The sequence below is a fragment of the Meleagris gallopavo genome, chromosome 1 (genome assembly GCF_000146605.3).
Source record: "Meleagris gallopavo isolate NT-WF06-2002-E0010 breed Aviagen turkey brand Nicholas breeding stock chromosome 1, Turkey_5.1, whole genome shotgun sequence".
Lineage (NCBI taxonomy): Eukaryota > Metazoa > Chordata > Aves > Galliformes > Phasianidae > Meleagris > Meleagris gallopavo.
The window spans coordinates 3497034-3513371 of NC_015011.2; the positions used below are offsets into that span (position 1 = coordinate 3497034).

General features: G+C 45.6%; 2 protein-coding genes across 7 annotated transcripts in view; one reads left to right on the top strand and one right to left on the bottom strand.

Annotated features, from left to right (window-relative positions):
• PODXL (podocalyxin like) overlaps positions 1–9334 on the top strand; it is a 40365-nt gene extending 31031 nt beyond the window's left edge. For 2 of the 6 annotated variants that reach the window (XM_010712933.2, XM_010713057.2), the window contains exons 5-9: positions 2676–2826; positions 3189–3250; positions 3367–3534; positions 4587–4643; positions 5874–9334. In XM_010712933.2, coding sequence (XP_010711235.1) covers positions 2676–2826; positions 3189–3250; positions 3367–3534; positions 4587–4643; positions 5874–6068 — 633 coding nt within the window. In that variant the 3' untranslated portion in view covers positions 6069–9334. The remainder of the gene's footprint in view (positions 1–2675; positions 2827–3188; positions 3251–3366; positions 3535–4586; positions 4644–5873) is intronic. The other 4 variants (XM_010713116.2, XM_010713198.2, XM_010712988.2 and 1 more) reach the window with 3 other exon arrangements.
• PRKCQ (protein kinase C theta) overlaps positions 1–16338 on the bottom strand; it is an 826629-nt gene that overhangs the window by 572658 nt on the left and 237633 nt on the right. The gene's annotated exons all lie outside the window — the stretch shown is intronic.

The following is a 16338-nucleotide window of genomic DNA, read 5'->3' on the forward strand; positions in this document are numbered from 1 at the left end:
AAAGTTTTTTACAGGTTGGTTGCTTCCCAGCATCCTTCCTCTTCGGATAATGCTTTTAACCAGTGCTGAACATTTAGGTCCAGATTGTTCCATACTCCCTGTTAACCCTTTCTTGTTTCTTTCATGACAGCAGGATCTTAACGAGTTTCCTAATCAGACTCAATAGCTCCATGCCTTGTTTTACATAGGTGATATTTCCAGTGTTCTGCTCGTGTCATAGAATCATAGAATTGTTTGAATTGGAAGTGATCCTTAAGGATCATCTTGTCCAAATCCTCTGCAATGAACAGGGATACCTACAGCTTGATCAGGCTGCTCAGAGCCTCATCCAGCCTGACCCTGAATATCTTCAGGGATGGGGCATCTGCCATATCTCTGAGCAATCTGTTCCAGTGCTTCACTGCTCTTATTGTAAAAAAAATCTGCAGCTGGCTTTCTGTTGGCTGCTTGGGTGCCCTGTTCCTCATCTCAATCTATTAGATGGAGTAGGAGGTGACAGTGCTAGAGGTGACCTGGAGATGGTGATCAGCTCCAGCTGAGCCACACAACCCTATGGGAACCTCGCAGGGAGGTCACAGACTCCTCCATCACATTCCCAAGCTGGCATGTGCCCAGTGAGTGGATTTGGAGCATGCTGGGAACACAAAGCCACTGTGAGACCTCCCAAAATCTATCTTCCACCTCCAGGCTGGGGACAACAGGACAGTCCCCAAGCCATTGAGGCTCCAAGTGAGGTCATGCCCCAGCTGTCGGGACAGGTTTGTTGACACAAGTGCCATTACCTCACTCAGGGATGTTGGTTTTAGGTCCCTGCCAGTGTGGGAACCGGATCTGCACTGCTCGGCAGCGCCTCTCAACTCCAGCCAAGGAATGCGAGCGGCTCCAGAATGGAGAGAGCGTGGGGCTGGGGCATCCCTATGGCTTGCCATGGCCCCTTGCCATGCTCTGAGATGGGAAAGGGCAAATCCCTCGCAAAACCCCTATGGAGGGGTTTAACATCCAGCAGCGTGGTGCTCATCACGCTTTGATTGCAGGAGTTTGAGTCCCCCCATCTCAAAAAAAAAAAGAGCATTGTAAATGTCTTATGTGTAGGGTGATATGAGGAGTGATAGGGTGCTCAGGTGCAGGGGAGAGACAGAGAAAAGCCCCAGAAAATACAGCTGCAGGGAGGCAGCAGAAGGTTTTAAGGCTGGTGCCAAAGAGAAAGTGTAGGGAATGGGGAACTGCAGGATGTGCATAGTGTAGGAGCACAACCCAGCGTCCAGAGAGATACAAAACACTGCTCCCAGTGAGCTTAGTCTTCTCCCTCTCCTGCTTCCTCATCCTGCCACTTGCAACTTTTTCCCAGTGCTGGTGGGTTTCCAGCTGGGTCAGTGCAGGAAAAGAGAAGTTTTTCCCCTGCAAAGCCAAAGGGCAGGTGAGGGGCAGCTGCAATTCCCAGGATGGTTGGGGTTTGCTCCTTCTGGAAGCTTGTTCCAGTAAGGTGTGCATGGATAATTGCTGCATGCAGGATATTTGCATGCAGGATCTGTGCACACAGTTGTTGCATGTGTTGGACATACACACAAAGGATCTCTGCATATAGGACCTGTGCATGCAGCTCCTGTGCATGCAGTATATGTATGCACATCGGAACTATGCATGCAATGCCTGTGTATGCAGAATCTTTCATACAGTTTCTCTGCTTGTCAGACCTGTGCACACAGGATTTGTGCACGTAGGAGTTGTGCATGCAGCAACAGTGCCTACAGGAGCTGTGCATGCATGATCTGTGCATGCAAGAAGCCATGCATGCACATAGAAGCTATGCATGCTGTTGTACAGCTCCTGTGCAGGATCTGTGCATGCAGGCAGCTAAGCATTTACACCTTCTTTATTGAGCTTCTAGCTGTTGGAGGACATTGAACAGGTGCAAAGAGCCTCAGGATCATCCCACTGGGGCTGTGGACTCCATCCACCCCTCCACCTTCATCCCTCCAGTACTTCCCCAGGCTCACCTCTCCAGGGATGGTCCTATTTGACAGAAACAAAATCTTTTCTCTTGTCTCCGTAGGCAAAACTGAACTATGGGGTATCCTTGAAGGGCAGAAATGCAGGTGGTGGGAAGGCTGCAGATGCCCTTAGGGCATGACAGCCCCATCCCATTCCCGTTGCAGCCTCAGCCTCCACACCCCACTTCCCCTGGGGACCTGCTATTCCTGGAACACCAAAAGCTGCGGCTCTCAGATAAGGGCCCCATAAAGGAACGGCAGCCAAGAGCTCGGCTTTTTGTAAAGAAACAACTTTTGAACTTTTCCTGTTCCCTGGGAAGGCCAGCAGCAAGCGGATAGGGAGGGGGGTGGCCACAGCATCCTATGTTGGGATCTCAAGTAGTACCATGGGGGGTCATTTAGACTCGACATTAGAAAGAATTTTTCTTCATGGAGAGTGCTCATGCACTGGGATGGGTCTGGCCAGGAAAGCAGGCATTCTTGGAAGTGGATGTGACACTAAGGAACGTGATATTCTGTATTCTGATGGGACTCTCTTAGTCAAATTGATGGTTGGACTTGATGGTCTTGAAGGTCTTTCCCTTCTTCAGTGACACTATAATCCCCAGCTACCCTGGGGAAGGGATGTGATGCTTTGGGGTGCTGGGTGTGGGCAGCTGTGCCAACCCCCTGTTGTCACCACAGGACGACTGGAAGAATGCCAGTGCCAATGAGTTCTTCTTCGAGTTCTTCTGCTCAGGCAGGCAGCACGCATTCGACAGCAAGAGGGACAGGTGCACGGTGACACTGGCCTCCTCCGATCCTCAGCGCTGGGCTGTGCACGCCACTGTGCATCGTGAGTATGGGTCCATGTCCTGCCCAGGGGGATAGGGTGGGATGAGAGTTGGAGACACGGTTGTGATACCAGATGGAGGTCCAGTGAGGTCTACCAGAGGTTGGGTGAGGGTCACCTTTCCTTGGGTTGCCTCTTCTCACTGGTTCAAGCTTGGACATTTCTCCCATGGCTCCTTTGGAGAGATCTCCAGGAACAACTTTGGTCATCAGGGCTGTCCCCTGGCCAAAGAGATCCCAGCTCCTTGAATAGCTTTAGAGAGCCCTGAAGGCTTGGCTCCATCCCCACACAGCTCTGTCTGCCTCTTCCATTGAGCAGGAACTGGTGCCACAACCTTTTCCCTCTCCACTTGTGTCTTCCCCCAGGCTTTCTGGACCCTGAAGCAGTCTTTGAAGACCTGAAAGAAAAGAGGAATGAGTTACAGAAGGTAGGAAGGTCCCCAGGATCAACGCGGGGGATGTCCTCACAGAAGGGTGGCATGGGGTGGCTATCCTTCCCATCCAGGGAGCCTCCTTGGAGCCTGACCCACTTCTCCCCTGACAGCTTGGCATCACCAACGTCACCTACCTCAACCAGGAGATGGAGGAGGAGATCAAGGATCAGTTCAGCACGCCCCTCATTATCACCATTATCACCCTGGCTGGCTCCCTGCTGCTCGTCGCAGCCATCTACGGCTGCTGTCACCAACGTTTCTCCCAAAAGAAGAGCCAGGTATGGTGGGATTGGGTGGGATGAGCATCCCAAAACCTCCTTATCCCAGAGAAGATAAAGACCATCAGGTCTTCACCTCTGCTGGTGGAAGATGTCCTGGCTCACTGTGCTGGCACCACCTTTGAGTATCACTCAAGGGGCTACAGTGCAGCATCACAGTGTAATGATGCCTGAGTGCTGCAGTTGCTTTAAGGTTGCCCTTTTGGGGTGCTGACAGAGCATCAGCCATGGTGCAAATCAGGAGAATGAGGGGCAGGTGGTGCACGAGTATAGGAGTGAGCAGCAGCCATCCCTGCTGCCTCCAGGCCAGCTGAGCAACATCTTTGGGTCACAGTGTACTTTTGAGGAAAAAGGCTTCCTCAGCCCAAATCCTACCTTCAAAGCCATCCATTCTTCCCCTTCGCTCCCCAAAAATACCCAAAATATTTGTCACAAAAATGAATGTGGCACGAAGGGACGTAGTTTAGCAGTGGGACTTGATAGGTCAGGTTGATGATCTCGAAGGTCTTTTCCAGCCTAGATGATTCTATGAAAAATGCCTTTGGGAGCCAGGGAGGACATCAGAAGGGCATCGACACCATGTGCTGCAGTCCTGGAGGAGCAGGCAGCAACGTGATGCTCTTGGTCCATAGTGTTCATAGAGCAGAAAGAAATTGGGTGTTTTTAGTGACTGGGAGGCATGTCTTTAAGTAATGCGGAGCAGAGAGACAGGTACGAGCAGCAACTGGCCATAGAGATAGGGAGCAAAACTGAAGCAAGCCATGCAGTTTCTTTGGTGCATTGACGGCCTCTTGCTCAGAGCATGGGAAAAGATCTTTTTCTGACCAATTACAAAAGTATTTTAGGAAGTCAAAAGCATTTCTCCATTTTGCATTTGATTTTGGACGTTTTCTTCCTCTTTTTGTTTGTTTTCCTTCTGCTTCTTTTCAAGAATGACTTGAAAGTTTTGTTCTGTTTTGTTTTCTCTCTCTTTTTTTTCCTTTTATTTTTCTCCCTTCCCCTTTTTAAACCCCCTCCCACCCTAACTCTTGTTTCACCTGGGAAATAACCAGCACATCCACCCTGATCTCCCCGGGTTTGATGATGGACGTGCCATCCTGATCTTTAATGTGAGTGCAATGAAACGCAGGGAGCGGACGGGCGGGCACCGCATCCATTACCCCCTTTCAGCTCTCCCCCCTCCGCAGTGGTCAGCAGCTTTTAACAGGACTAAAGCCTACTAAAGCTTGGGAGCCCCCCACCACTTTGCTGCACGTGCTGTGCCGCAGGAGGGAGAAAGAGCTGCCCCAGCATCCCTCTATACCAGGGGTGCTGTACCAGCATCCTCCCACATCTCGAGGGCTCCAGTGACCCCTCTGCTTCTGAGCATCCCTCTGGCTCCGCCGTCCCCTCCTGCAGTGCCTGCTAGCTCCCAGCCCTGTGGTTCTGCTGCTCTATCCTTTTCCTTCTCCCCCTTCCAAGGATTTCCTCCCACACCCAGCTCCCAGCATTTGTTAGGAGCAGTTAAATAAATCAACTGTAAAGCCAGGAGGATTTTCACAGGAATGCAAACAGAGAGCCCTAGGAAAAGGGACAACGTAGGAGTGCAGCTCCTCTATAAATCACTGTGGGGTGGGAATGAGTCGCTGCAGTGAATGCAACATTGGGATGAGGTAGGGATGTTGCTCACACTGGAGATGAAAAGGGAGCCTCTGTGGGGCTTAGGTGCAGCATGGAATAGCATGGCTCTGAGCACCAAGTGATTCATTGCCTGATTGACCACTCCCAGGAGTGGAGACAGCCCAGCCACAAGTGTGCTTTGGGATATGGATGGATAAATGAAAACTGGTTTCTATCTGGAGCTCCAGGATAGGGCGTGGAGTTGATGCTGATCTGGAATGAATGAGCCAGCACAATCTGCAAGCTGGGAGCTGCTACGGGCTGAAGAGGAGAGTAAAAATCAAGCAATTAAAGAGAAACAAGGGTGCAGAGGGGGAGCTGGGGAGGCAGAAATATGGATGCAGAGTTGAGGCAAGCCAAGAATGCTCTGCCTCTGGTGCCGACCTCCTTCTAGGGGGTGATGTGGGGACACAACCCCATGACCAGACAACTGAGAGGCTTTCTGCACTTCTCTGGCTGCTCCTTCCTCTTCCCACCATCAGCAGTCTTTGTTTCCATCCAGCTCCTTGCTCCCACCTTGCTGACTGCAGCCTCAAAATCAGCATGGAGTCTCTCTCTACATGTGGTTTTAAACATCCATACATGTTGCAGCCTCATCAGGCTGGGAGGTGATGAATGCTGTGCATATGGCACAGCCAAGCTCTTCCTTATTGGGGTTTTTGGGTTTTCTTTCCTCACAGCAGCGCCTGACAGAGGAGCTACAGACAATGGAGAATGGCTACCATGATAACCCCACACTGGAGGTGATGGAAACGGGCTCTGAAATGCAGGAGAAGAAGGTGAACCTTAATGGGGAGTTGGGGGACAGCTGGATCGTTCCTCTTGACACCATCATGAAAGAGGACCTAGAGGAAGAGGAGGACACGCATTTATAGGGTGCAGTATTTGAGCAAGCAAAAAACAACCCCCTGAAACACCTAATCCCTTTCCCTAAAAAAGCAGAAAACAAACATGACCCTCCCATACACATACACAACTCCAAAAGAAGGCAGAATTTCCGACAAACCCCAGAAGACCCCTTGTGAGTAATCACAGTCACCACATGGGGTGAAGGATGGAAGAGAAGGACATGAGAAGACACCTCCATGGCACATCACCAACACAACACAGTGGCCACATCCATTCCAGCAGCTCTGTCACCCATGGGTGCTCCTGGGGACCTGTCCAGCAGATTGGCCAATCCTAGCAGGGATGGCTTTGCTGCTCTGCTGTCTCCAAACAGGGATGCTTGAGGCTTTCTAGCAGCAGGGATGCTGTATCCCCTCCCATTTCCTACCTGAGTGCATACTCCAGCTTCCAAGTGACTCAAAAAGTAAAATGAAATGTAATTAGGATGGGAGAGGGAGCACAGCTCCTGATAGCGAGCTGGCACCTGGCAGCTAGAGCTAGAAAAATCCTCTGGCCCATGCTGTTTATTCATCATCCTCCTCCCCTACAGCTCCCTTGCAAAACACCCTGGGACTGAGCAGAAAGAGCTGGAACACTCCATTTCCTCCTTTCTCATCCACTTTCCATACTCACCCAACTGCTGTTTAAAAATGCACACTGGCCACACCTTGTGGCATAAGCAAATGCATGCATCCAGGCATGGCTGGACTGGGGGTGTTGAGGCCAAATCCCACACTGCCTTTATCAGCCCCACAAAGGGCTGGGGCAGGTTCTGGTTACAGACCAGGAGAGGTGAAGGGAATAGTGCAGCACCTTCCAATGAGAGGGAGAGGACAAGGTGCCAATCCTTGATTTTGTATCTCCAAGGAAGTGTTTAATGAGACAAAGACCAACAAAATGCTGTTGGTGGTTTTGGCTGTAAAGGAGCCCAGCTGTAACACAGACCAGTTCTATGGTTGCATTTACCTTTAGAAGCATCTGATCACCTTCCAGTAGTGCTGCAGCACACCCGTTTTCTCCTGAGGCGGATGCTGATGTGTACAGTGATGTTTTGTTCTGGCAGGGAATTCTGTGGTCATGTTCTCCTAACTACAGAAATGATACAAGAGCAGCAGAGGTGTGAGCCAGGTAGCTTGGCTGCAGTCAGAGTTTTCCATCCGTTCAGCCCTTGGTGTTTCCTCTCCATGAGGTTTGTGACCTCATCCTGAAGGTTTTCTTCTTCAGAAGTACTTAAAATAGCAGGGATCTGTGAAGAAGCCTCCAGCAAGGCTCTTACTGAACTTTGGTCTCCTGTCAAGGTCTCCCTTTGTGGTAAATCTTCAAAGGGGAAAAAAAATAGGAGCAGAAAATGGCTGGACTAAGGCTATTTGTGGTTTTCCCCTTCCTGCCACAGTTCCTCAGTGGCTCTAGAAGGAGAGTTTCACAGCAGGCAATCTGGCGTGGAAGGGACCTGAAGTCCCTTGGATGAGGGCATCTCCTGGATCTCATGCATCATCACAGCACGCTGAGGTTGGAACAAACCTCTTGGTCCATCTGGTCTAATCCCTGCACCAGCAGGGACACCCAGAGCTCTGCCTAGGACCACATCCAGGTGGGTTTGAAGATCTTCAAGGAGGGAGAAATGCTGACATTGAGGTGCTGTGCAGCAAATCCGCAGTGGTCCTGGTGAGACAGAGGAGCTCCAGGTCAATGCAATGGAGGAGCCATTCCCAAGGCTGTCCCAGAAGATGGGTAAAGATAAAGAGGTGAGGAGAAATGACAACATTGGCAAAAAACTGCTCTAGTCTATCAGAGTTGCTCACAAATAGAGTGGTCAGAGCAGCTTGCTCAGCCCCAGGACAGAAGCTGGAAGAAGATTCATCTTCTACAGGCCAGCTATTTTCCTTCTCTCCCACACTGAAGGACATAGTTGAAAGTGTTCAAGCCTAACTATTTTTGTATGTAAATATTACTGCTATTCATTAGCAATGTATTCCGCACATTTCACTTATCTGTGCACTGCACTACGGGGAAGCAATTTTGGAGGGGGAAAATTAAATAAAAAGAAATAAAAAAAAAGATTAAAAAAACTAAAGGCCTGTCTGGTAGGGGATTGCAACTCAGCGTATAGCAGGAGAACATCTAATGAAGCTACTTGGATAACCCCATGCTGCTGCATGTCAGCATCATGTTAACGTTGGCGAATTGGTCTTGGGGTGGGCAGCAGCATGTTCAGCCTTAAGGAACCACTCTAGTTGTAATGCTTTTGGAAGCATGTTGCTTCCCAGCTGTCCAGGATGGGTCTTTGGACTCATATTTCTGTCTTTAGCATAAAATAAAAGCAGTACGTGCCTAAGATCCCCTTCCAGTGAAGAGATGCCAAAGTGCTTTAATGAATCAGGTCCAAAGACTTTCCCAGAGAACCCTACGAAGGCTTGAGATCAAGCAACCTTAAATCTTTCAGAGCAGAGACTGGTGGAGATATTAACTGCTCAACAAGTGCTTACAGTGATTTATATTTGAATAGGAATTGTACATTTATTTATTTTTCCAGACACCATATTTTTAAACCACTAATATTTTATATTAGATTTTCCTTCCCCTATTTAAAGAACTATTTCCTTGGGAAAAAAAAATAATAAAGTTTTTATGTTGATAACATTCTTTTTGCAAAAAAAAATAAAAAATGAAACATCAGGTAGGAAATGCAGCATCTTCAGCCTTAATACTTCCCTTCATAGACTTGTAGCCATAACTGTTAGACCAAAAAGAAGGATTTACCCATGCATTTCCTCCCTGCCCCTCTCCTCTTCCCCAAAATAGCTTTAACACCCAATATGCTGTACAAGGACTATTACTCTTACCTTTTGGTAAGACTTTTGTAAGCAGTTCAGATGTTCTTGCAAGAGACTTTTCTATTTGCAGATTCACAAGGAGCATGTAAATACTTTAGGACCATTTATCTCCCACTCACAGTGCCATGACCCAACCGAGCAGGTTGATGCTGTGACTTGCCTACAGCCGAAGATAATAACCCACAATGGGCTGCAGAAGGAGAACCTATTTCCCAAGGCAGCTCTCCATTGAACCTTGCAAATATTGTAGAGCTCTCGTGTACTGTATAGCAGCATCTCTCGTGGGGACAGGAGTCTGATTTACACTGGAATTTAATGAGGAAAACTGGATTGTAGAGATTATTCTTGCATTTTCCTACAAATATATTTTGAAAGCATCATGTATTTCTGTCAATAAACATTCGTATGTAAAAGATTGATTTCTTGGCTGAGTGGAAGATGTGTTGTGAGGGGAAGCAAAGCTTGTGCTCAAGAGCCATAACCAGTTACATGCATAACCATGCCTGAGCTTGTTTGGAAACCCAGCATAGGCACTGCACGGTCCTGTTGGCAACAGCATGTAAAAACTTTTGGGGAGGGAAGGAGAAAAGCCTGCCCAGACCTTCAGATACCCAGCTCTGTAAGAGTTTCTGTTTCTGTCATGCTAAAGAAAGTATGATAGTGATGAAAACCTTCCCTTAATTAAACAAGTGGATACCCATAGATGTGGGATGCTAAGCTGATCGAGGTGAGGGCAAGCTTGTAAGTGTCTCTAAGAGACTCTGTAAGGCCATAGTCAGCCAACTCTGCACCATTCCTCCTGCTCCAGCCACAGGCTAAGCAAAACTAGGCTGTCCATAAAGAACCACCCCTGTCTAAACTGAGGAATGGGCAGAAATTGGCTGCTCCAAGTGAAGCAAACTGCTGGGTATTTCCAGCTTCAGAAAAAAGATGACAAGTTTCTGTTGTTTTCTTAACTATTCTTCTTATAGCTGTTCAGTTTTAGCACTGCAGTGCAGATCTACGTGCAGCGTGCAACCCACACAGTCCTCTAAGGTCAAGAGATGCATGAGCAGCCAAAGTGGCAAAGCAGCAGCAATGTGGGCAGTGCAGCACTTCCATGTGCCTCCTTGCAACCCAAAGAAAACATTTTGTTCCAGGTTGGATGGAACATGTTCCCACTTATGCAAGGACAAAAAAAGAAAAAGAAAAAAAAAGGGAACCGGTTTGATTTAAGTACTGAAAGTCAGCAATTTGCATCAATCTGTGTTCTAGCACCGTGTTCCTCCCCAGTAGAAGTTCTTGCAAGTGCTAGCACACAGTGGATTTATGGAGCACAGATCCAGCTAATCATCGCTTTCACAGAACAGGATGTTTTCTCAGCTTTTCCGCAGTGCAGAGGACAGGGCAGACTCACCCAGCAGGAACAGTGCCTGCTATCCAGACAGAACACACCATCAATTTGACAGTATCTGCACCGCTCAATGTGTTCACAATTTTTCCATCCTCAAAAATAAGTGATGTTAAACAGATCTGAAATGTACACTCTTGCTAGCATATACATTTTTATTAAGAAAAAAAAGAACAAAATACATTCTCTCCTTATGTACATTACATACATCATAACTACATTTGTAAGTATTCCTCATATCACTCATCCACTTATGTACAGCACAGGGCTTTCAGATCAACCCACAGATAATCAAAGATGATTTTTGCCAAGGAAGTAAATTAAGATTCCAGGTTGAACAAAGATAATCCATTAAACTGTAAAGAAAAGGCAGGGATGGGGAATGACCACAGTCCAGGAATGATGCCTGTGACCACCACGGTAAATGCATATCTTGGGGCTCAGTGCAGGACCAGTCAGTGTTTGAATTGCTCACTGAAAGATGCATGCAGTTCAGTGTTCTCTCCCATGGATGCTCCTTGCAAGCCCAGGGCTGCACTCCAGTTCAGCTCTCCTGAGGTCAGGTGCCCAAGACCACAGCTGGAGTAAAAAGGGAATTCAGAGGGACAGCAGAGTCTGGGGGGGTGCTGCAGGAATGCAAGTGCTTTGGGTCAGATGCCAAAAACAGAGAAAAAGGTCAGACGCTAGATAGGGAGTTGACGCTCACAAATCCAAGCACTACATAAGGATATTCATTTTGGGGGGACCACACAGTGTAGAGGACAAGAAAACAAACATCAAAAATCCAGACAAACAGACCACCACACTGTATAGTGCTAATGAGAGGCAGCAGCTCTTCTCCAACCAACAAAACAACTTGAAAATGCATCCCGACCAGGTGACTGTGTGAGCTCAGCCAGCTTAGCTGTGTCCAACTCCACACTCCTATGCTATCATTGCATTTAAGAGAGGTAGTTCGTTTCAGTGTTTTCAAAGTACAAAGTTCAACAGGAACATGTTTATCAAGATTCCTTCATACTTCTAAAATGCAGCACGTTGACCTCAACATCTAAACATACAAGATGGATTTAACCACCAAGACTGGAACATGGTCTCCCATTAACTGAGAATAAGTCAAAGGGCTTTAATTTTCTGCCCCTAGGCAAGGCAGTATGCAAGGTTTGGACCTCCAAACACAAGTCTCCCAAGAACATATACGTTTGTGCAATTAAGCTCTTTCCTCTGGCTGAAGGTCTCCCCAGCATCCCCTCATTTCCTGCTGTGGGGAGAGCATACTAGAAGACAACACAGAAAACAAAGCCTTGTTAGACAGCAACAGCTCCTAATAACTAGGGTTTGTTTTGTTTTCCACAACCCAGCGCTGCAGCTTCTGAAGTGAGAAGTGTTTTGCACATCAAAACATCAAACGCAGGGAGAGGGGGAGAGGCTAGGAATGAGGAGGAAGAAAGGAAGTATTTGGCTTCCACTGTTAAGAGTGCCTTTCCAATTGCCATAGCAGACAAGAGGGGAAACTAAGCACAACTGTCCTCCATGGTCAGAAAAATGTAATAGTCATATCAATATAGAAGTTCTTATCAGCATGGGAGACCTCTGCAGTGCTTGGCAAAGGGAACCAAGCCATCCAACTTGACTACTGTGTATTACTGCGGTGTATGGAGAGGTATGAAGATCAGCCAATACTCAAACGTGACTATTTTCAGTGAATTCTGACTTGCAATTAAGGAAGTAGATAGCGATAAAAGTCACTTTCCTTTTCTAAGAGTTGAGATTTATTTTTCAAGGCTTCAGAAAAAAAAATAATCAGTTTTCTTCAATGAAGAGACTCCACTGACGCGTTGCAGCACTTTTGTATTTAATGAAACATGATGTAAATGATTCAATCCTTTAGGCAGCTAGTTACCAAGTCAGGATATTCAAAGAGTGTTTTTCATCCCAGCGATGAGAAAATATATCCACTGGACTTTTGGGAAGCTGAGAAGACTGCAACTACTGAAGTCACCATTTTGGTCTAGCCTTCTCACCATCATATTAATTAAAAAGTAAGCTAACATTCCCTCAATTCCACCAGCAGCTTTTGTTAGAGAGCTCAGGGCATTTTTAGGTTCTAACAATCTTTAAGTCTTGAGACCCACAGCTGATTGTGCTGCAAAACTTTCAGTATGTTTTAGTTCAAGCCTGGTTGGCCTCTCTGCAATTGTTGGAGAGACTGGAAAAGGGGGCTGGAAATCTTTCTTAAGATCTGTCCCATGTGTTCATCTTTATGATGACTGTGACAGACAGAGAGGGCCAAAGCCCAACATGAAGCTCCAGGACTAGAAGAACCTGGTCTTGCATCACTCCCATTTTAAAAAGAACCAGAAAATCCAGACTGAGTAAAGAAAATCTGCTCTAATTTTGAGCTACTTAAGAGTCAAGTCTTTCCATGAAATACGCATCACATACGAAGCACACTCACGTGATCATCACAGCATCATCCCAAGTGCACTTCTCATGTCCCTTTGTCCTACACTATGGAAATAAATCAGACACCAACTACTTGCTGTCTGTCTATACTGGTTAGGGATTTGGGATTACAGAAGCGAGTGCTAGAAACCTAGAAGAATTACTGAGATGAACTTGCTACTACCATCTTCTCCTTATGTCAAACAGCTATCACACTCCAGCTGCTATGCAAAATAAACAAGGCTCAGACAAGAGGAAAGGATTTATCACAGCAGTTCTAGGAGAAAACATTGTGATTCAGATATTTTTCTTCTAGAGTAGTAGCAAAACCAAAACCTAACCTGGTAGAGCTCTTCACTCACCACGATTTTTTCAAGAACAAACTGCAATGCTGTGCTAGAGCTGTACACACCAATTTCTGACAGCACACAAATACTTACACTTTCCAGGTCATCAGTAAAGGCTGAGCTGCCTTACAGCAAACAGCTGGAGGCTGAGATAACATACACCTTTGTTTCTACCAAGTATAAATTCAGATTTCAAGGTACTAATGTGATATACTGACAGATGTTGCAAGTCTGTGGCTATAAATGTTCAGAAGCAGGGCACAATTTGGGTCACAGCAAGAATTTGGAGTTCATCACATTGACAAATGGAGTTCAAACACATAAAAGCAAAGGAGACAGCAGCAATGTTACCTTTAGGATCCATACTTGCAGTAGATGCTGCCTTGCAGACCTCTAGACTCAAGACATACAGCTGGCATCATATACAAACCCACAACCACTACTGTCTGCAGAGGTTTACATATAAAACCAAAGCATTTATGGATAACCCAGAAATCCATCCAGTTCTTTGACCTCTGCCAGAATGCCAAAAGCACGTGCTGACATCAACCATGATGATTTCTCATTCTCACTTTCAAATGGCAACAAGCTGGTAACTAGCTGGCTCCACAGTCATGCTAAAGCTGGGTTTAGATGCATTACCTACAAATAAAACATGTGGAATCAATTTAACCAAGCACTGAGCCATGTATTATTATAAAGGTTTCAGTACAGTAAACTTAATTCTTCTGCTCAGGTTCTCATTGTAATGGAACCTTTAAGTAAAACAGGGATTTTGCCTTGAAATTGCTGCCACAACTTGAATACTTCTAGCATAACCTTTCCATGATGGGATATCATGATCATATCTACCACAGCCAAAGGCATTTAGATACACTAACAGTACATTTGCATTTCAACAATATTTACAGCTCATGTACTACTATTAATCTGTATCAAGAATAAATCACATAGCTGTTCTTAAATCCTCCTTTCACAAAAAAAGACGTCTCAAAATTTCCACTCATACTTAGAAGAAGCATGGCCAAGCTTGTTTGTTTGTGTTTTGTTCTGTTTCTTACGTTCTTTGTTCTGTTCTTTCTCCTGATAAGAACAGTGGTAATTATTTGTTTTAAAGTGGGCCTACCTCTGTTTCTGCGACAACTACAGCTGTAAAACAGCTGAAGAACTTCCAGAGAAGCACATGAATTAGTTTTGCTGTCAGGGCTTCTCTTGACAACAGCCAAATATTCTTCAACTCGGAGCCAACCACAACTAATAAGCTAAAATTCAAAGCGCACAAACCAGGGATCAATGCCTCACAAGACATTTTTCCACTTCTAAATACAAAGGTTCTGGATAGAAACATATGTAATACTTTTTGTCATTTTCCTCAAAAGCAGCACAGCACTACATCAACAGAATCACTACATGTACGGAGATGAAGGAGCATTGAAGTCCAATAGCTCTACGATAAGTCCTTCTCAATTCTGAAAAACAGAAGGCACCAAGAGAATGAACAGTTGTACTTTTACTGCTACCTGCCACCTTTCTGCATCTGAAACAAGTGCAGTTATGTGTCTTTTATTACAGTAAAAGCAAATTTAGGGAAAAGAAAAAATAGATGATTCAAGTTTTTCAGAGTACTGCTCTAAATTTATTGCTCACTGCCTGCAGCATTCACAAGTGCAAGTTTTCACAGCAGGGCAAGATTGGTCTACAGCACTGTGACAAAGGAAACTCCCTTCTAAAAATTTGCACACATCAGGAAAACGATTCAGAAAACAGCTGTTCCACAAAACCACACAGAAAACACTCTTCCAGGGTAATCACTATGCCTGGAAGGGGTCTGTTTTGGAAGAAGAAATAGCTAATGGAGACCCTGACACTTGTGCTGCTTATGAAAGAAAAACACAGATGAAACTGTTGTGACCTCTTGCCACTAGCCCCATACCTCTGAAAGGAATCTGCATTCCTGCAAATAGGTGGGTGTGAGTCATTTACTAACACTTCTCCATCATCTAATTTTCAGGCCCTTCCAACTAGGGCCATTCTGTGATTCTGTTAGTATAATTCACAACCAAAACAGTTCAGCAATTTAAATGAAGCCTATCCATCCTTGTTTTAGTACAGACTTCTCAGAGGTAAGCTGCAGTGTGTTCTTTAGGAATGCTCCCTATTTCCAGCCTAGCTGCTATTGCACTAGGCAAATACTTGTGAGAGAAAAATCTTTCCAACCAGGACTTCACATATCAATTAGTAATGTCATGCCCTTATTTTAAAAAATCAGTCCTCTTGACCCTTGAGCTAGAGCAAGCCTGTGTGTGTCCAAAGCAATTCAGGGCAAGCAAAACCGAAACCCAGACATTTATGCACATGATTGAGTATCACTATGTAAACTACACCTATGGGATGGTGCCCGGAGAAAGAGCAAACAGAACTTTCGTGACACAAAAGTTGTGCTTCCTCATTACACTCACCAAAAGGAAGGGATACTTATACATCATCCTTGAAAGAGCCAGAAGAGAAAAACTACAGCTCATTTCAATGACCACTTTGCAAGTTTTCAGATCACCTCAGGAGCAATGCTAATTAATGGAAGGCTTAGAAAAGGGCAAGGAGGTAGCCATCCTCTCCTCATTTGTTACACCACCACCTAAGCGAGTCCTTCTGCACTTGACACATGAAAATGTGATTAAGTCATATTATGATATCAGCACTCTCTTCAGAAGTCATGTTGAAGAAATATGAAGGACTTCTGCCTTGTGATCACCATGAGGGGCTATAGAACGCAAGCATTAACAAACTCAATTAATTTTGCCTAATCTAAGTGGCCAAAATCAAACCTGAAGGGCTTTATTTCTCAAGGAAATCATATTACTTCACAGCAGTAACTTCACATAAAGAACAGTTTGGTGACCACAAAATAATGTTGCAGGTTAATACAGTTTAGAAATAAATTACTGTAATGTAAAGATTGTATAAAAATTGCATAAAGTCACATTATGATAAAGGCAAATACAGCATGCGTGTCTTTATGCTACAGAGTAAGTGGTCTCTGTTACAGCCTGCAAGCAGTATAGAGGAGGCTTGAAAAACTCTCCCATAGCTCTTCTACGCTTGAAATGTTGCATGCACTGCACTGCAAAATGTTTTCAGGTGGCTCTTTTTTCTTGTTGTACTTCAGCATCTCTGTAATTACCACATCTATCACTTTCCTGGAACATAATCTGTATCTTTCTGCTCCTTGTCTTTTTTTTTTTTT